The sequence below is a fragment of the Caloenas nicobarica genome, chromosome Z (genome assembly GCF_036013445.1).
Source record: "Caloenas nicobarica isolate bCalNic1 chromosome Z, bCalNic1.hap1, whole genome shotgun sequence".
Taxonomy (NCBI): Eukaryota; Metazoa; Chordata; class Aves; order Columbiformes; family Columbidae; genus Caloenas; species Caloenas nicobarica.
The window spans coordinates 52290366-52306079 of NC_088284.1; the positions used below are offsets into that span (position 1 = coordinate 52290366).

At 42.6% G+C, this 15714-nt stretch overlaps 2 protein-coding genes across 4 annotated transcripts in view; both read left to right on the forward strand.

Annotated features, from left to right (window-relative positions):
* Positions 1-862: 862 nt before the first annotated feature.
* PRXL2C (peroxiredoxin like 2C) lies at positions 863-6094 on the forward strand. Its single transcript, XM_065656641.1, has 6 exons — positions 863-1097; positions 1623-1691; positions 3174-3227; positions 3649-3754; positions 3997-4128; positions 4769-6094. The coding sequence occupies exons 1-6, from the start codon at positions 915-917 to the stop codon at positions 4894-4896; spliced, it is 672 nt and encodes a 223-aa protein (XP_065512713.1). The 5' UTR covers positions 863-914; the 3' UTR covers positions 4897-6094.
* A 1993-nt stretch (positions 6095-8087) lies between these two features.
* CDC14B (cell division cycle 14B) overlaps positions 8088-15714 on the forward strand; it is a 47809-nt gene continuing 40182 nt past the window's right edge. For all 3 annotated transcript variants that reach the window (XM_065656114.1, XM_065656112.1, XM_065656113.1), the window contains exon 1: positions 8088-8386. In XM_065656114.1, coding sequence (XP_065512186.1) covers positions 8182-8386 — 205 coding nt within the window. In that variant the 5' untranslated portion in view covers positions 8088-8181. The remainder of the gene's footprint in view (positions 8387-15714) is intronic.

The following is a 15714-nucleotide window of genomic DNA, read 5'->3' on the forward strand; positions in this document are numbered from 1 at the left end:
AGAGTAGAAAAGCTGGTGCGTTACAGGGATTGACCTGTTCTCTGTGCTCACTCCTGGCAATATAAAAGCAATAGGCTTATCCCAAAGTACAGGGTATATACTTTTGAATAACATTATAGACACTGAGACAATTTGCCAAGAGAGAGACTCCGGAACTAACATCATCAGAGAGCTTCATAAAGGTGAGTAACTTCTGGAGATCCCCCCAGTCCTGTTCCCTCTGACAACTCCTCAGCCCACTAAGAAAAGTGCTCTCCTCCTCACAAGCTTTCAGCTAACAAAACAACCCAAAAGATGATACTTCTCAAGTATTTTCTTAAGAAGTACTGCTCACTCATTTCTGTGTGCACTGGGTACACTCATAGGAGCACTTGGACTGCTCAGCACCCTCTGCTATTCACTCGCCGAAGTCCCAGAAGTTCTGCTTTTACTTCAATAAAGAAGGCGGGTCTGGTTTTTTTTCTGATACAGCTCCTCGACTGTTCCTCGAAAACGAGTTTTCTAGCTCCTCGCAGTCCTCTGAAATGCTGTAGCATCCCGCAAAGCAAACCCTGACCTTGAGACCGTGCGATAGTGTCACTGCTCCTGTTGCACTCGATTTCTAGAAGGCTCCGTCTGATTTTGTTAGGTTTCCCAGGCGCAAACTGCGCCCTGGCTGCCACCGACGCGCAGCGATTTTGGCCGCGGATTCCTGCGTCTCTCGACCCGAAGTCCCCGAACTCCCCGGCAAGCGGGAGGTGCAGCGCACCCCCGCGCTGCCCACCCGGCGACCCTTCCAGCAGCGGGAAGGAGCCCCTGCCCCGCCGCCCAGCCCCGCCGCTCCCCCGCGGTCACACCGCCCCCGGGCTCCCCTCTCCGGCCCCGCCTTTCCCTCGCTCCCGCTCCGCGGCCGGGCAGACGCGCCGGAGCGGGCCATGGCCGGGCCGCCGGCGCCGCCCGTCACGCAGCAGGTCGGCAGAACGCGGGGCTGCGGGCAGCGGCCGGAGGCGGCGGAGCTGCGGGAGGCCGCCCGCTGCCGGGTGGTGGACGCGGACGGGAGGAGCATCCCCTTCGAGGCCCTGTACGGGGAGCAAAAAGCGATCGTGGTGTTCGTGCGGGTGAGAAGGGGGCGGCTGCTCGGGGCGGGGGGTGGCTCGCCGGCCCGGAGCCCGAACAGGCGCCTTGTGAGGCTGTGAGAGGGGCGGGGGGCGAGCGGGGAGTTTACACGAGGCGGGCTGGAGCTGAGGGAAAAGAAAATATAAAAGCAGATCAGTTCTGCTTCCGAGACCTCCCGTTCTTTGGTTAAATGATACAGTATTTATCTGAAAGGAAGTAATTCTTCAACTGCGTCTTTAAGGAAACAAGTATTTTGTTCCCTGATTTCCCAGCTGGCAAGCCAGCTCTCGCATTCCTAAAATATCCAGAGGTAAAAATATTAGCAAAGCCCCAAGCCCAGTGTCCTTTTTCAGGCCTGGCTTAAACCAGAATCCTAATCCAAATTTGGTCACTGTGAAGAATTTTAATCTTTCCTGTTCCCAGTTCCTGATCACCTCCAAAATGATTTGTGCCTGAAGTCAGAATCTGGTGCATCATTGCTATGCAATTATTTCTGTTTCTGACACGTCTAACTGGCTATGTTGCAGAATTTTTTGTGTTATGCCTGTAAGGAGTACGTAGAAGACCTGGCAAAAGTCCCCAGGGCATTTTTGCAAGTGAGTACTCTGCCCTTAATATGTACATGAGGTTGCTTAGTCGAGCAGATTTGTTACGTCCCGCTGCAGGCTTGCGTTAGGCTTAAACCTTCTAGGAATCAAAAAAAGGCTGAGAAGAAAGTTAGTGCTTTCATTGTTTGCTACGATAGCCATAATATATCTGTCTAGGAGATCCAGAATAGGATTTATTGCATTACATGCTCTGTTGCAGCAGCATTATTTCTCCCTGCCCTGTTATTTTGGTGCTGGTTTCTCTGCTGTGTTCTGAACAGCAAGACAACATCGAACAGGCATTTCTTTTGGTATTAGTAGTGCCCTGGACAGCTGTATTCTGATAACTAACTACTGCCGTTTCCATTATGTGCTATGGCTGACTGATGGTTGTGCATGGAACAAAACCAGAAAATTATTCTGAATTAAAAATAGTCTCATTTTCTGTGGTTATTTGTAAGCTGCATCAGTGGTGTGACCTGTTCTCCAGGCAGCTGTACAAACAGGAGTGACATAGTGACTGAAAGGCGAAAGGGAGTGGGCAGAGGTTGCTGTGGCTGAGTATTTGTTGGGTGGCAGGAGATACCAGAAAAAGACAATGATCCCCTGCTAAATGTGGAAGGTCAATCTGTTTCTTCTAGGCTGCTGATTGAGATTTTATTGTATTTTATTCCCAACAGCAGCATAGCCGATGACAGAGGCTCAGCTCCTTGCTGACAATAAGCCTTAAATGGACTAGGAACTTGTGGATGAGAAGGGTCAATTTCTTTGGTAGCTCCTGTTCTCAGGACAGATTTTTCTAAACTGCTCGATCAGTGTTACTCAGAATGACATTTTGTTAATTTGGCTGCTTAAATATATACAGAGAATCAAAACCATCCATACTTTTCTTAGTGTGAGTATTCTGGTTTTAGGAGGGCTTCTTTTCATAACAAGCAAAATTATTCCATATGGGAAAGGCAGATATTATACCCTAATATTAAGATGAGCTTATATTTTATTAACTGTTTTACTAGCATCTAAATGAAGTTTTGGCCTCTATGTTAGACTCAGGCCTAATGTTGCACCTGCAAAAGACAGCGGCACATGTGGATGCAAGTTATATCTATTAATGAGCACCGATATATGTAAATCACAGATGTACTTGTATGTGCACCAGTATTTGCATGCTGCTTGTTTGGATGCACCTTCAACTAAGTGGAAATTTTGAATTTCCAAAATCACAGCAGGTTGTAATCAATTACAACAATGACATTATTAATGCTACAGAAACCTGTAACCTAAAAGTTATCTTTAAAAATAATTTTTCACTTAGTAAATTGATGTAGCTGACAAAGGTGCAGTCTTCAGATATGTAGGTGATGTTAATTTCAACTAATTTTACTTCAGTGCTCTGTGATTGCTAACTCAGGACACCAGATTCTGCTAATGCTTTGCAGCCATGCAGAAGCAGTGAGTTCCTCTTTACAGTTTCAATACGTTCTGTTCTAGGAAGCAAATGTGAGGCTTATAGTTATTGGACAGTCATCTTATAATCACATCAAGGTAAATAAAGTACTCCTTAAATTCATTGTATCCTCTGTTGTGTCTTAAGGGTCTGCATTGAGGGATTTCACTCTGAGTGAAAAGATGGTCATTTGCAACAACAGAAAAAGAATACAGTATTGTTTTTCACGAAGCAATTTTAATAGTGGTACATGAATAAAGCAAATAACTAAAACTTTCAGTTTCAAAATCACTGGGGCTTGCTAAGGAAACATCTTTTATTGATTTCACTGGAAGCTTTGTTTTAGTAGAAGCTTTGGGGCTAAAAATTTTTGGACTTTGACTTAACATGACAAATCCACAGGTTTCCAAATCGGTGGGGGGAGGGGGTGTCACTATTTATTCCACTGTCAGTAGACCCTAATTAATTACTGTCTCAACCTTAAAAATATTACTTTTTTTGTACTCATATATTTTGCAGCCCTTTTGCAGTTTAACTGGGTATACACATGAAATGTATGTAGATCCACAAAGGGAAATTTATAAAACACTTGGCATGAAAAGAGGTGAAGGTAATAGCGTGTCAGGTAAGAATAATTTTCTCACCTTGTTTGGACTTAGAGCAAAAGAAGAACGCTCAGATAAAATAGTATAATCATAATGTAAATTGGAAGGGGATTGCCCACTAGATTGTCTCTTGTTAGTTATATTTTGTCATAACACTTGTAATCAGGAAACTCTGAACTATTCATAGGAGCTGTTTGATTTTGTTGTTCACCTTATATACTTTTGTATTTCTAGATAACAAATATTTTGCCATTTTGTCTAGTGCGGAGCCCTCATGTGAAATCAAACATGCTTCTGGGAAGCTTTAAGAGTATGTGGAGAGCTATGACTGGCCCAGTTTTTGATTTTCAAGGAGACCCAGCTCAGCAGGGAGGAGCTTTGATTTTAGGCCCAGGTGAGCTTCTTTGGTTTGCGCTAAAGTTATGGTCTTTTTCTGTAGCTGTTTGCTTTAATGCCACTATCTCGGCTGCTGTCCCTGTGGATCCCAAGGAGGCAGTCTTGTCTTGAACTCTGTGATTTTGCCTGCTGAAGGAACCTGTGGAAGTGTCATTGTGTAGCCCCATCTTCCACAGAGGTGGCACAAAGCTGATCGCCATCCTGCAGAAATCAATAGGAGTGGCGATGGAACAACTGCCTCAAAGTTTGCAGGGTTTGTGTTTCTTTTGACATCATGGTGCTCTCCTAGTTTCCGCTTTCCCATTTGATTCTGGGCATTTAATGTGGTGTTAGTAGAGGAATAATGCATGAAGTGGGGGCTGCAACATGACAAAGTAATCTCATCAAATCATTAGGAAACATCATGCTACAGCAGATTTAATTAAATTAGATGCCTCAATTTTCCTTGCTTCTATAACTTAATTTAAAAAAATCTATGTCATTGTTTAAGATATAGTATATTGTGCAATCTATAGAGCTAGTACAGATTTCTACAAGAACTAGTAGGAAATCAGAATGCTTCTTTGATTCACTTAATGTTTTTGGATAAATAAATACTTTATTCAACCATTTACATGTTTATTCTCATTCCATTCCAGGTAATGAAGTTCATTTTTTGCACCTGGATAAAAACAGGCTGGATCATGTTCCCATTAACACAGTTTTGCAGCTGGCAGGAGTTAAAACAGTAAATTTCACAAACAAACCCCAGATTATTGACATATGACACTGGCACAGTATATAATTTTTTTATTTGTATTCTATAATACAAGAACAATTCTCCAGCGAGTTCCCACCAGCATTGGTACTGTTGTGTCTTTATGGGACATCTGAAACCTGATCTCAAAAATCAGAGCACAGAATAAAACTGTCTGGCACTGAAGATGGGCACAAAACTGCTATTTCCATTGCGTATAACAAAAACTAAAATACAGCTGAGGCTTAATTGCAAAAAATCCTGTATCTTATTACTTCCTCATCAAACAATCTTGCTAAAATATTTTAAAAGTCTGTGTTCAAGATGCAGTAAGCTAAAAAATCTGGTTTTGCTCAGGAAGAACTCGAGATTGTTGCCTTCAGCAGAGCACACTGGCTTTCAATCCAATACTTCTCAGTGATGTTTTAAAGCTTCCAGCACCATGTGACAATCTTCTATTAAAATATACCTTGAAAAATCACAGTTTTGGACACTGGGATTTAAGCTTATGCCTGCTTTTGCATCTAGAACTAGCAGACATTATGAAATACATTTTATAGTTTTAGATAAATATTTTAAATATGTCATCCATTGCCTGCAATTCTTTTGCATCATATGAAAAAGTAGGTCTGTAAGACTAGGGAGGTGTGTGTCTTAAAAATATTTCTGATCACATCAGTTTTAGAGTAGCTATAGACAATTACTTGTTTTCACATGAAGATTTGCAACAGAATATTCTCCCTTGTATGTGTGTACCTCAAGAGCAAGAGGTCTCTGAAAAAATGTCCTTAGTTGTCCAGGACAGAAATAACTGAGCTAAGGACAACAGCATTTTGGTTTGCAGTACTGTCAGAATTCATATTATCCATTTTTCTATAAATGTTTATGTTCAGAATATATTGCTTTCATTAAAACAGATGTGTCCTCTTTCATCCATAAGCCACTTCTTTTTAGCAATTTAAAAATAAGATTGTGTGAGGTTTATGGAGGAACATATCCTCCACTGCAGTGTCTCATCTTTGGCCTTCATTGTAAAATGCTACTACTCATATCTCACCTGCAAATTTCTCTCCCCTTTTAAGCCTTAACATTAATACAATTGTAAAACAGTATTCTGAAGTTTGTCCCTGCATCCATTAAGGTCACTGGCAGGCCCAGAGCAAGCTCCAGAGAGCTCTACACCATTAAGAGCATGTGAAATTAACTGCAGCATTCCTTGGTGAAAAATAAAAGACTTTAAAAAACATAATGATACCGAGCAATGTAATTCCATCAAAGGTACTATGCCTTAGCACCTTATTCATTACATACACTTTTGATACGGTGTGTTCAGAAGGCGGATATTATTAATGTAAAAACGCCGTGTTCAGTTCCCTGCTTTGACTAAACACCACGCGGCTCAGGGCTAAAAGTAGTCATGTGCAGACTCTTGAACGCCTGTGATTCCAGGACAGGCCAGAGGCTTCCTCAGAACTTGGCGTAACAGACTCCGAACAGCAGCTGGGGCTTACAGGGCAGTAAAGTCCACTTTTTGTGGCTACTACTGCACATTAATAAAAAAGGGGTTGTTGCCTCCTTCCAGGGCTCCCCCAGCTCAGCAATATTTTTGAGCATGTTGGAAACTCCAGAATGCAGCTGCCTTTATGTTACTTAAGCCACAGCAGAAAGCAAGTTAGAAAACCGGTCTTCTGTTTATTAAACAATGACAAGAAACACAGAAAAAATATTTTTAAAGAATTATTCAGTTCATTTGTAATGCTTCCACTCTGCTTCATTCCCCTCATCACCACTCCCAAAGACACTGACTCTAGTTCCACTTTTGTTTTGCAATCATTTCACTTTCATTTTTGTGGAGCTTTTGATATTGAAGGAAGTGTTTGGCTAGCTGTTTTTCTACTTGTTTTGCCTTTGGTGGAATTAAAATCATACACAATAGCAGCAGTTCTATTGCTGCATTTTACATATATAAAACTAACCACAGCTAAAAGAACTGTGGACTCCCAAAAGGGACTGGAATGAATTAAACTGTAGTTTGACAGTTCGGTTGGTTGAAGTCATCCACATTCATCATTGCAACACTGACAAGAACCATACCACGGCCTTTGTGTTATCCCACCAAAATCACTTATTCAGAAAGATTCGCGAAGTGCGGACAAACAAAAAGAGGGAATGAGACAGGAGGATTCAGTAGAAGATGGAGCCTAATCAGACCATCGGTCCTGCATTTTGCATCTGGCCACAGCTTCACCGAGTTTGCTGGTGCCCTACGAGACAATGATTCCCACACGCGTAACGATTTGGAACAAGGACAGCCACATTCATCCACAGGAGAAATGGTTTTCAGAGTGTCAGCAGAATTTTATGCCTCTGGTATTATTTAGAAAACGTATTTTTAAGAAGTTACGCAGTGGAAGGTGGAAACCGCTGCAGGATAAACACTGACCTCATACTGGGCAGACGGTACAACACTTCAGCAAGGGCTGTTGTCATGGCAGAGGTGGGAGGGAGCACTTTTCAGAAGTTGTTTTAACTACCAGCTTGATTTATTTCAACGCCTACTTACAATAATGGTGTATTTTGAAGCATCACTGTGTCTGAGAAGCGGACTGAAGCCCAGCTATTATAACTTTCCAGATGAATCCATTTAATGTTCAGACCATTAGAAAATGGCATGTACTGCACCGGTTTGTGTCGGCCTCACACAACGTCATACCCCCTCCGGACCCTCTATCGCCACGTGTCGCGACAGACACCTGAAGACTGACGTCTCAAGACCCGCAACTGAAAACGCGCGTTTCTTTACGCCAGCGCCAGCGCTGCCGGCCCGTCCGCGGGAGCGGACTCATCCCGCAGCCGGAGCCCTCGCACCCCCGGCGCTGCGCTGGGTCCCGCCGGCGCCGCCAGCGTCCCGCTCTCCGGGGCGGTGCGGCGCCACGTCAGCAGCGCCCGCCGCGGCGGGAGAGCCCGGGTCGAGGCGCCGAGGGCCCCGCCGGCCGCCAGCAGCCCCCAGGCGGCAGCGACCGGCTCGGCCCACCTGTTACAGCGGCCACTATGACATCACCGTCCCCACCGCTCCGCGCTGGTGACGCCACACCGCGCTGACCCAATCAGAGGAGGCGGGGGGGGAGTGTCGGGAGGTGGCCGGCAGCTGCCGCCGGCTGCGGGCGGGGGGGCCGTAGGTGCGCGGGGCGGTGGGAGGGGCCGGTGTCCGGGGAGACGCGTCAGCCGCCGCCGCCGCCGTCGTCGTCGTCGCAGGGTCCCTCCCCTCCAGCGGCCCGAGCCCCGCGGGGAGCGGCGCCGGGCGGCGCGGCGGGGATGAGGCGGCCGCCTCGCACCCACCGTAGCGGCGCGGCCGCCTTCGCCATGAAGCGGAAGAGCTGGGCCGAGGCTCGGCGCCGCGCAGCCCCCGCGCCCCCTGCTCTGAAGAGAACTCGGGGCACGGTGTCGCGGGCGGCGGGGGTCGAGGCGGAGCGGCAGCAGCCGCCCCCCGCCGGGCCGGAGGTCTGCCTGAGGATCGCTGGTGAGGGGGGCGTGCCGGGGGGACGGGGGCGGGCAGGCGGGTGGCGCGGCGGGACAGTTGAGGCGCAAGTCGGGGCCGGGTCGCCGGCGGCGGGACGGGGCGGGGGCCGCTGGGGTGTCCCGTCCCGTCCCGTCCCCACCCGCCCCGCCGCCCCCGCGGTGGGCGCCGCCACGGCCCCGGGGTGGGGGGCGCGGCCGCCGGGCGGGAAAACGTCCCCTCACAGCGCTGGGTCGCCGTTGTCCGCGGCGGGACCCCCGGGCGCTCGGCCGGCGCGGCAGCCGCTGCCATCTGTGCGGTGGCTCATTTCTTGCGACTCTCTGGTGTTTCACACGGCGAAGTATTCTTTGAAAATGCATCGCTAGCGCAGCCGTTCTTCCAGAAGAATAAGTGTCGTCGGTTTTTAATAACTCTGGCTGTACCGAGCGATTACCTGGTGCTGCCTTTCTCTGCTTGTGAGAAAGGGAAAACGTATTTGAAGCAGTAAAACGTGTTTCTGTGGGGGAAAAAAAGATAACGTACTTCTCTCTATATTGGGGATATATATCTTTCTGCTAACGTTGTTTGTGCTGGCTGATGGGAAAAATAATGGACAAGCTTTGCACCTCTTCTTGACACTTGAGTGCCAACAGCTTCCACAGGCAGGTTTGCTCAGTGTCCTCCATCCTTTTCGTGGCCCTGTGATTTGAGCCGTGCTTTGTTTTGGCACAGGAGCCTGCCTCTGTCGAGAACCATGTTGGGTCACATAGTTCTGGATTTAGGTTTGAGTTCCCCAGCTGTAAAACATGTGTGAGTGTAGTTTGCCTAAAAGAAAAAGCAAACAAACAAACCCCACTGAAAAAAACAGGCACACGAAACGAAAACCAAAAAACCCGAACAAAGGAAAATTTTAAAAAAACTACAACAACAAAGAAACAAACCAAAAAAACCCCAAAACTTTTAATGCCCTGTGACAGAATCTGAGAGTGGTAACATTTACAGCTTCTCTTAAAAAAAAACCCTAAACATAAACTCATCACATCTCTTTGAAGGACATGGGATATTGTCTGTCAACAGTTAAGCAAAAATACGAAGAGCAAATGTTGATGAAAGGCACTAGTTTTACCTGTGCCAAGAAATGGGGTTCCTTAAGTTAACTAGTATGTCTCCTAGATAACCATATGTTTAGAAAACGGAAAGATTTGTTCTGAAAATTTGGCATAGTGATGTAGGAAGAATGTAAACTCCCAAAGCGTACCAAATTCCTCTTTTTAAAAACGCTCTAATACTGTCAGGGAATAAAATCCTAAATACTCCAGTCTAAAATACAGCATTTTAGGCCTAATCTACACAACGAAACAAAATGGTGTACTTGTATGCAGAACTATCATGTTACAGTAACTCCATTTTTTATGACTGCAACCATGTATATAGAAAATGATGATGGTATAGTTTTAAGGTTAAACCCCTCATTTGGCAGCTGATGGCTTTTTGATATCAAAGTAATTTCACTACGTAGAATACTGTGCAGCGTTGTCCAGCTCAGATCTCCAGCAAATGGGACTGTCTAACCATTCTCACGCAGCAGTTGCTTGTATCTGATGATACACTTGTGGCAGCAGTAGGCCCCGTAAATTACTGTATTTTCTCCTCCAAAGAAACGTTCACCTGGTTAAATAATAGAGTAGGGCACCTAGGCTTTGACTTGTGTTTTTTCAGTGAGATTTCACCATACACAGCAGCAGTCAGTATAACAAACTTGATTAAAATGCATTAGATTATTATATTTCATTTTGTCTTCTTACTGTGCACAGTGGCTGCTATTTACAGGCTTCTCCTAATGGAACAATTATAGTCTAATTTTTATTACACCGGTATGTCATACATATTTTTTTAAAAGAGAAGCCTTAAAAGATTAAGCCCGCAGGTTTATATTTTTAATTCAGCTATTTAAAAAGTTATTTCAAGTTTCGAGCTGTCAGTTCTGCCTTCTGATAATGCAGTTCTGAGAAACTAATTAATAGTTCTGGACTGCAGATGAATAAAAGCATAAGGCCTTGTTCTTGCAAATGGACATACTGGTAAATATTTTAGCCTCTGTAAAGGCTGGGAGATCTGTGTTAGCTTATCTGCTTACAGAAGCAGTGCCGACCTCATTAAGAACATTGCAGGCTACCCTCATGTTCATCTTTGCGAAAAGACAAAGGCAGAAGTGAAACTCAAATAGCTGTAAAGATTTATGGATGTTTTCTTGTGTGATGTTACACTCATAAACAGCAAAGTTTGTAATCCATTATTTGCGTGGATTTTATACTCAAAATACTTACAGTAATTATCGCATTGACGTATTTCTTAATGAATTGTATCCATCAGCTGTATGTCAGAATAATTCTTAACCAGGATCATCTAAATATTTTTGTTTACTATTAAGACTAGTTCAGGAAAGCTATTCTTGTAAAAAATTGTTTATTTTCATCTGTTAAACTGCATGGAAAGCCTTACTGTTTCCTCTTTGTCAACTAATGCGTGAGGCTTGCTGGTATGAATTCAATTTGCTGGAACTGAATGCATTTTTTCTGTTTATTAGAAGCATATTGCCATATCCTTCTGATCTCCGAAAGAAGTAATTTAGATGTTCTAAAGAAAATGTAACAGTTCTGTATGAGATGCCTGAAAGCTGTTGATTTCCTTTCCTTGGCTGCTTTTCTTTGCCATTGCTCTGATTTTATACGTACCATTTTAAAGAAGGTGTGGAATTATAATGCATAAACCTCAGGCGAAAGGAGTGTGTTTCTCTCCTACCTCTTTTCAGTAGTTAATTCTAAAATGAAGTAACTACAATAACTATACATGGAATTCAATTTTAAGTGATATAACAGCATGGGGCATTTCTTGGCATTTGTTCTCCTGCTAAACGTATGTCCGGTTTGTTAGTTATAGTGAGGAACTAACATCTTAAAGCATGCTCTGAGCTATACTGTATATGCCTTTTTTTTTTTTTTTTGTAGGATCATTTTACTTAGACTGTCACTTGGAGTTTTTATGAAATACAAACTTTTTTAACATGTTCATTGACAGGTGGACTGTTTTTTTGGTTTGGGTTTGTTTTTTTTTTTTTAAAGTTGTCTTTTGTTTTTCCAGTATTGCTGACTTGTCATTATAGACTTTGTGTATTATGTAGATAATTTTTTTTTCTTAATACTAAGGACACTTCTACCAAGTATCATTAAACTTTTCAACATTTTGACTATCAACACTTCCAATTAGTTTTCATTATATAACCATCTCAGTACAAAAGTTGTATTTACTCTTTTATCAATATGACCTCACTTACTGCGAGTCTTTCTCAAAGTTAAGATTTTAAATATGAGTTTAAGGCTTTTAGTGTCCAAGCCAGCAGTGGAAGTGCATGAATGTATGTAAAGTAGTCTTGTATATCGACAAGAGCAGCAGAGTGCAAGGACTCTATTTGAGTGAAGTAACACAGTGTTGTTGTTCAGTTGTGACATGGCCGTGAAATTTTTTTTTTTCATGGTTTTCTGTTAAATAAAAAGTTCCTTTGGCTTTTTAGTGTGATTTCATTTTATTTTTCAGAGGCCAGGCTGTTCTAATTGCCAGCTCATAACTTGAATTTGAAATATCATAGTGATGACTGAATGAATCTTTTCAAGGATAGAATTACTAAAAAGAAAATCTCATACAATTTTTCTTTTCGTCTCAACATTGCAACAGAATTTCTCTGTTGTGTTTTCTCATTTGTCTTCCCGATAATTTGGAGTCTTTTACATCAAACAGAAGAAAATACTATGTACCAACTCTGAATTTAGAAATACACTCCTCTTACCATAGTAAATAACTCTCTGGTTACATTCCTGGTAATTCAAAACAGACTAACATTGGTGTTTGTTGTACTGTCAGTCTCCTCTGAATTTTTCATCTAGGTCATCTGTTTAACAATAGAACTGTAGAATTTCTCTTTTTATGAAATAATCCTTGCTGATCATACACAGACTTGTCCTGCAGTGAGTGCCTGTTTGGTATTTAGTTGTTTCTTGAATTACTGAAATTTCTTTCTCCAAGGCCTGTGCAGCAGATCCCAAGAAGCATCAGGCTTATTGACAGTAAAGGGAAGGAGATTGTTTTGTCATCCCTGTATTCACATTAGCATGATTTTGAAGTTGTAGCTCTCACTTTTCTATATGTCTATTTCCACAGAACACTGTAGATCTGAAAAGCAAGCAAAATCTTTTTGCTCCTGTACACACACTGTAATCAGATGTGTGATTATTATAGCTTGTGTAGACATGCTTGTGCTAGCTTTAATCTCACTAGTTCACGTACCAGCAGTAGCAAACCTGTGGTAACACAGTCCTTAGTGAGGAGTCTGCAGGCTCATTTTGCTGTACCTTGGATGCTTATTCAAATTAATTGCCTGCAGTGACGTCCATGTTTCTGTATTTTAACTGTTTTGTTATAAGCGACTAACAAAATTATGTGTAATTGAAGTATGTCTAACATACTGCAGTCATATCTCCTAATTGCAGTGCAGACGCAGCCTGTAAGGCAGTGAGCCCTACTCTCGTTCTTCTGAGAGACGATTAGAAGGGTCTGCTCTAGTTTGATAGTTTAGGGTGACCTTTTATCAGAAATTTGCAGGAATCTGGAAGTGCTCAAGCATGCCATATGTAAATGAAATACTAAAAAGCTAAAATTAGAAAAGGAAATGTAAAAATAAAATGGAAGCCTTGCTCCTGCAGTCCAAACCTTTGTGGAGTCCTAGTGAAATCAATTAATCAGTGCTGTGGTGTGTTTTGTATATAAGCCCTCATCCCACAGTCAGATGAAGGAATTCTCCTTTCCCAGCATGTGTTACTCCTATTAAAAAAATCAACACACTAATCCTTGGCTACTGTAAACAGAATTGTGAATGTGTTTGCAGAAAAATAGGTATAAACAGACATGGTAACTAATACAGCATTTGTCTGATATCAGACTGATAAACCAGTAGAAAGGTAAATACATTTATGAGAAAGGATTTCTCTGTGTGCCTCATTTCTAAGGCCTCCCAATAGGAAACATGTTAAAAAGATGAAGCCTGCTGTTTACATAATAGGGAGCAATTGTTAGCAGTGCACCGGAAAGGACAGCTTGTCAGGATATTGGCATTTGACACACACTGCTCTTATTATGAGGTAGTTCTGTAAATTCATTAAATGTGAGTCTTTCAGGTGTTTTAAGAGTAGCAACAATTAGTATGATCCAGAAATATCAGTGCAGAATTGAATGCCAACAGCAATTCAAAAGGCCATGTTCACTCAGGATAGGAATTCTTACATTTGTTGGACATTTTTGCAAAATCTGTGGAGGATTTCCACTAAAAGTAGGAGCACTGAGGAAGCAAGTGATTCCGTTACTCCAAATCCTGTTCAGGAGCAAAATGCTAAATTATTTTAGGTCCTTGACCTGTGCAAATATTTTTCCTTTCATTTTGATCATTGTTTTGTGTTTGAGGATTTTGGATTGCTCTTTGTATAGAGCTTTTATATTTTCAAAAGTGATGTAAATTTTATGTGAACAAGCTAGTGTGCAAGAAAGTAGCGTATCAGTTTGAGTACTACAGCCATTTGTCCCAGACTTTTGATGTGGATATTGTTTGTGGACATGGAGAGCTCAGTCTAAGTCAATAATTAGATGGCTATAAAGGACAGATGCCATCGAGGGAAAAATTGTGGATGTGTATTCCCACTGTTAACCCCCAGTGGGCTGGTTCAGTGGGCTAACTCCAAAGGAAACTTTTCCTTGTAAGGAACCTGGTGGCAGCTAGCCATCAAATCAGTTTAGAAGTGGTGTGAAATTATAGCCTGGGGCTGTAGCGTGACGTGTTTAAGCTAGCAATGCCAGTTTAAACACGATCCCTAGATGTCGTATCCTCTCAGTTCTTCTTTCTGCTTCCTCCTTTGCCCTCAGTCCTCCCACAGGCACACGTTACCTCTCATTCTCAGGGCAGAGGGAAGTAAAACGGCAAAGCAGCTTTTTCTTTTTTCTTTTTCTTTTTGCTTTTTTCTTTTTGCTTTTTTCTTTTTGCTTTTTTCTTTTTGCTTTTTTCTTTTTGCTTTTTTCTTTTTGCTTTTTTCTTTTTGCTTTTTTCTTTTTGCTTTTTTCTTTTTGCTTTTTTCTTTTTGCTTTTTCCTTTTCCTTTTCCTTTTCCTTTTCCTTTTCTTTTTCTTCTTCTTCTTCTTCTTCTTTTTCTTGTTGTTGTTGTTATTCTTCTTCTTCTTCTTCTTCTTCTCTCCCTCTCCCTCTCCCTCTCCCTCCTCTTTTTTGTTTTTTTAATACTGTGGTAGGATACCTGTTACAGTTTCTGATTCACACAAATCCACCTTGACACAGGACAGGGATTAACACAGTGGTGGGGACAGATGCAGGGGAGGTGTGGGAAGCTGGGGCTACCTCCACCCCAAATCGTTGGCCTGAACGCTTTCCCAGCACTGCCTTTCTGTGAAGCAGTTTTCCCCGTGGTGTATTTTGCATTCAGTTGGGGCATAGGTGCACTTGCTTCTCCACATGTATTTGCCTTTTGTGACCAGTTTAATCACTTCTTAAAAAAGCACAGTATTACTCTGAATTTTATCCTTTGGCTTGTTGTCAGGAGATGCTTTGGTAAATGTTGGAGGTACGGAAGTTCCTAAGCGGGTAATGCACTTCCCAGGTAGTACTGCAGCTGCTGTGCCTGCAAGATGGGGCTATTAGAAATGAAATAAGCAGGCTTGGTGCGTTGTTGCTGCTGAGAGAGTAAGGAAGTAGGTTGTTAACTCCTTGTTAACTACTTGCTCAGGAGTTACTGTACATCCCCCTGGTTGCACCTGACCTGTAAATGTTTAAGCCAAACCAGAGGCTGCTGTTTTGCTGAATTTGCGTTCAGCCAATGTACACTTTTTGGTGGTGTTGTCTGCCTCCACCCCCTGAGATACTGCTGTGCATAGGTGAGCACTGAGCATGTGAGTGTTGAAATACAGACATGGGGACTAATTTCGTGACATACTTAACTGTGTATTTTCAAGATACAAATAATGATTTCTAAGTGCTAGTCATGAAGGATTTTGTATTGAAGCATAAACTGTTGCGGCTTTTTTCGTGCCCTCTGGAAAAGGAGATACGTTTTTTCTTTATCAGAAATTATGCTTTGAAATTATATGTTTTATATTCAGGTGATCTGTTTTGATATTTAAGTAATATATCTGTTCCAGGCAACTAGTTTGCAAAAAATCAGGTTTTCCTTTTAGATTTGCGTTTTAATCCATGGATCTTGTAATGATATATTTTCAGCAGGAGGAAGAAGAGCTTTGCTATGG

Excerpts from the sequence above, each read along its gene's own strand:
- PRXL2C (XM_065656641.1), top strand. The coding sequence starts at position 915 with ATGGCCGGGCCGCCGGCGCCGCCCGTCACGCAGCAGGTCGGCAGAACG. Across the intron at positions 3,228-3,648 it reads CATCTTATAATCACATCAAG|CCCTTTTGCAGTTTAACTGG; the intron begins GTAAATAAAGTA and ends TATATTTTGCAG. Across the intron at positions 4,129-4,768 it reads AGCTTTGATTTTAGGCCCAG|GTAATGAAGTTCATTTTTTG; the intron begins GTGAGCTTCTTT and ends ATTCCATTCCAG.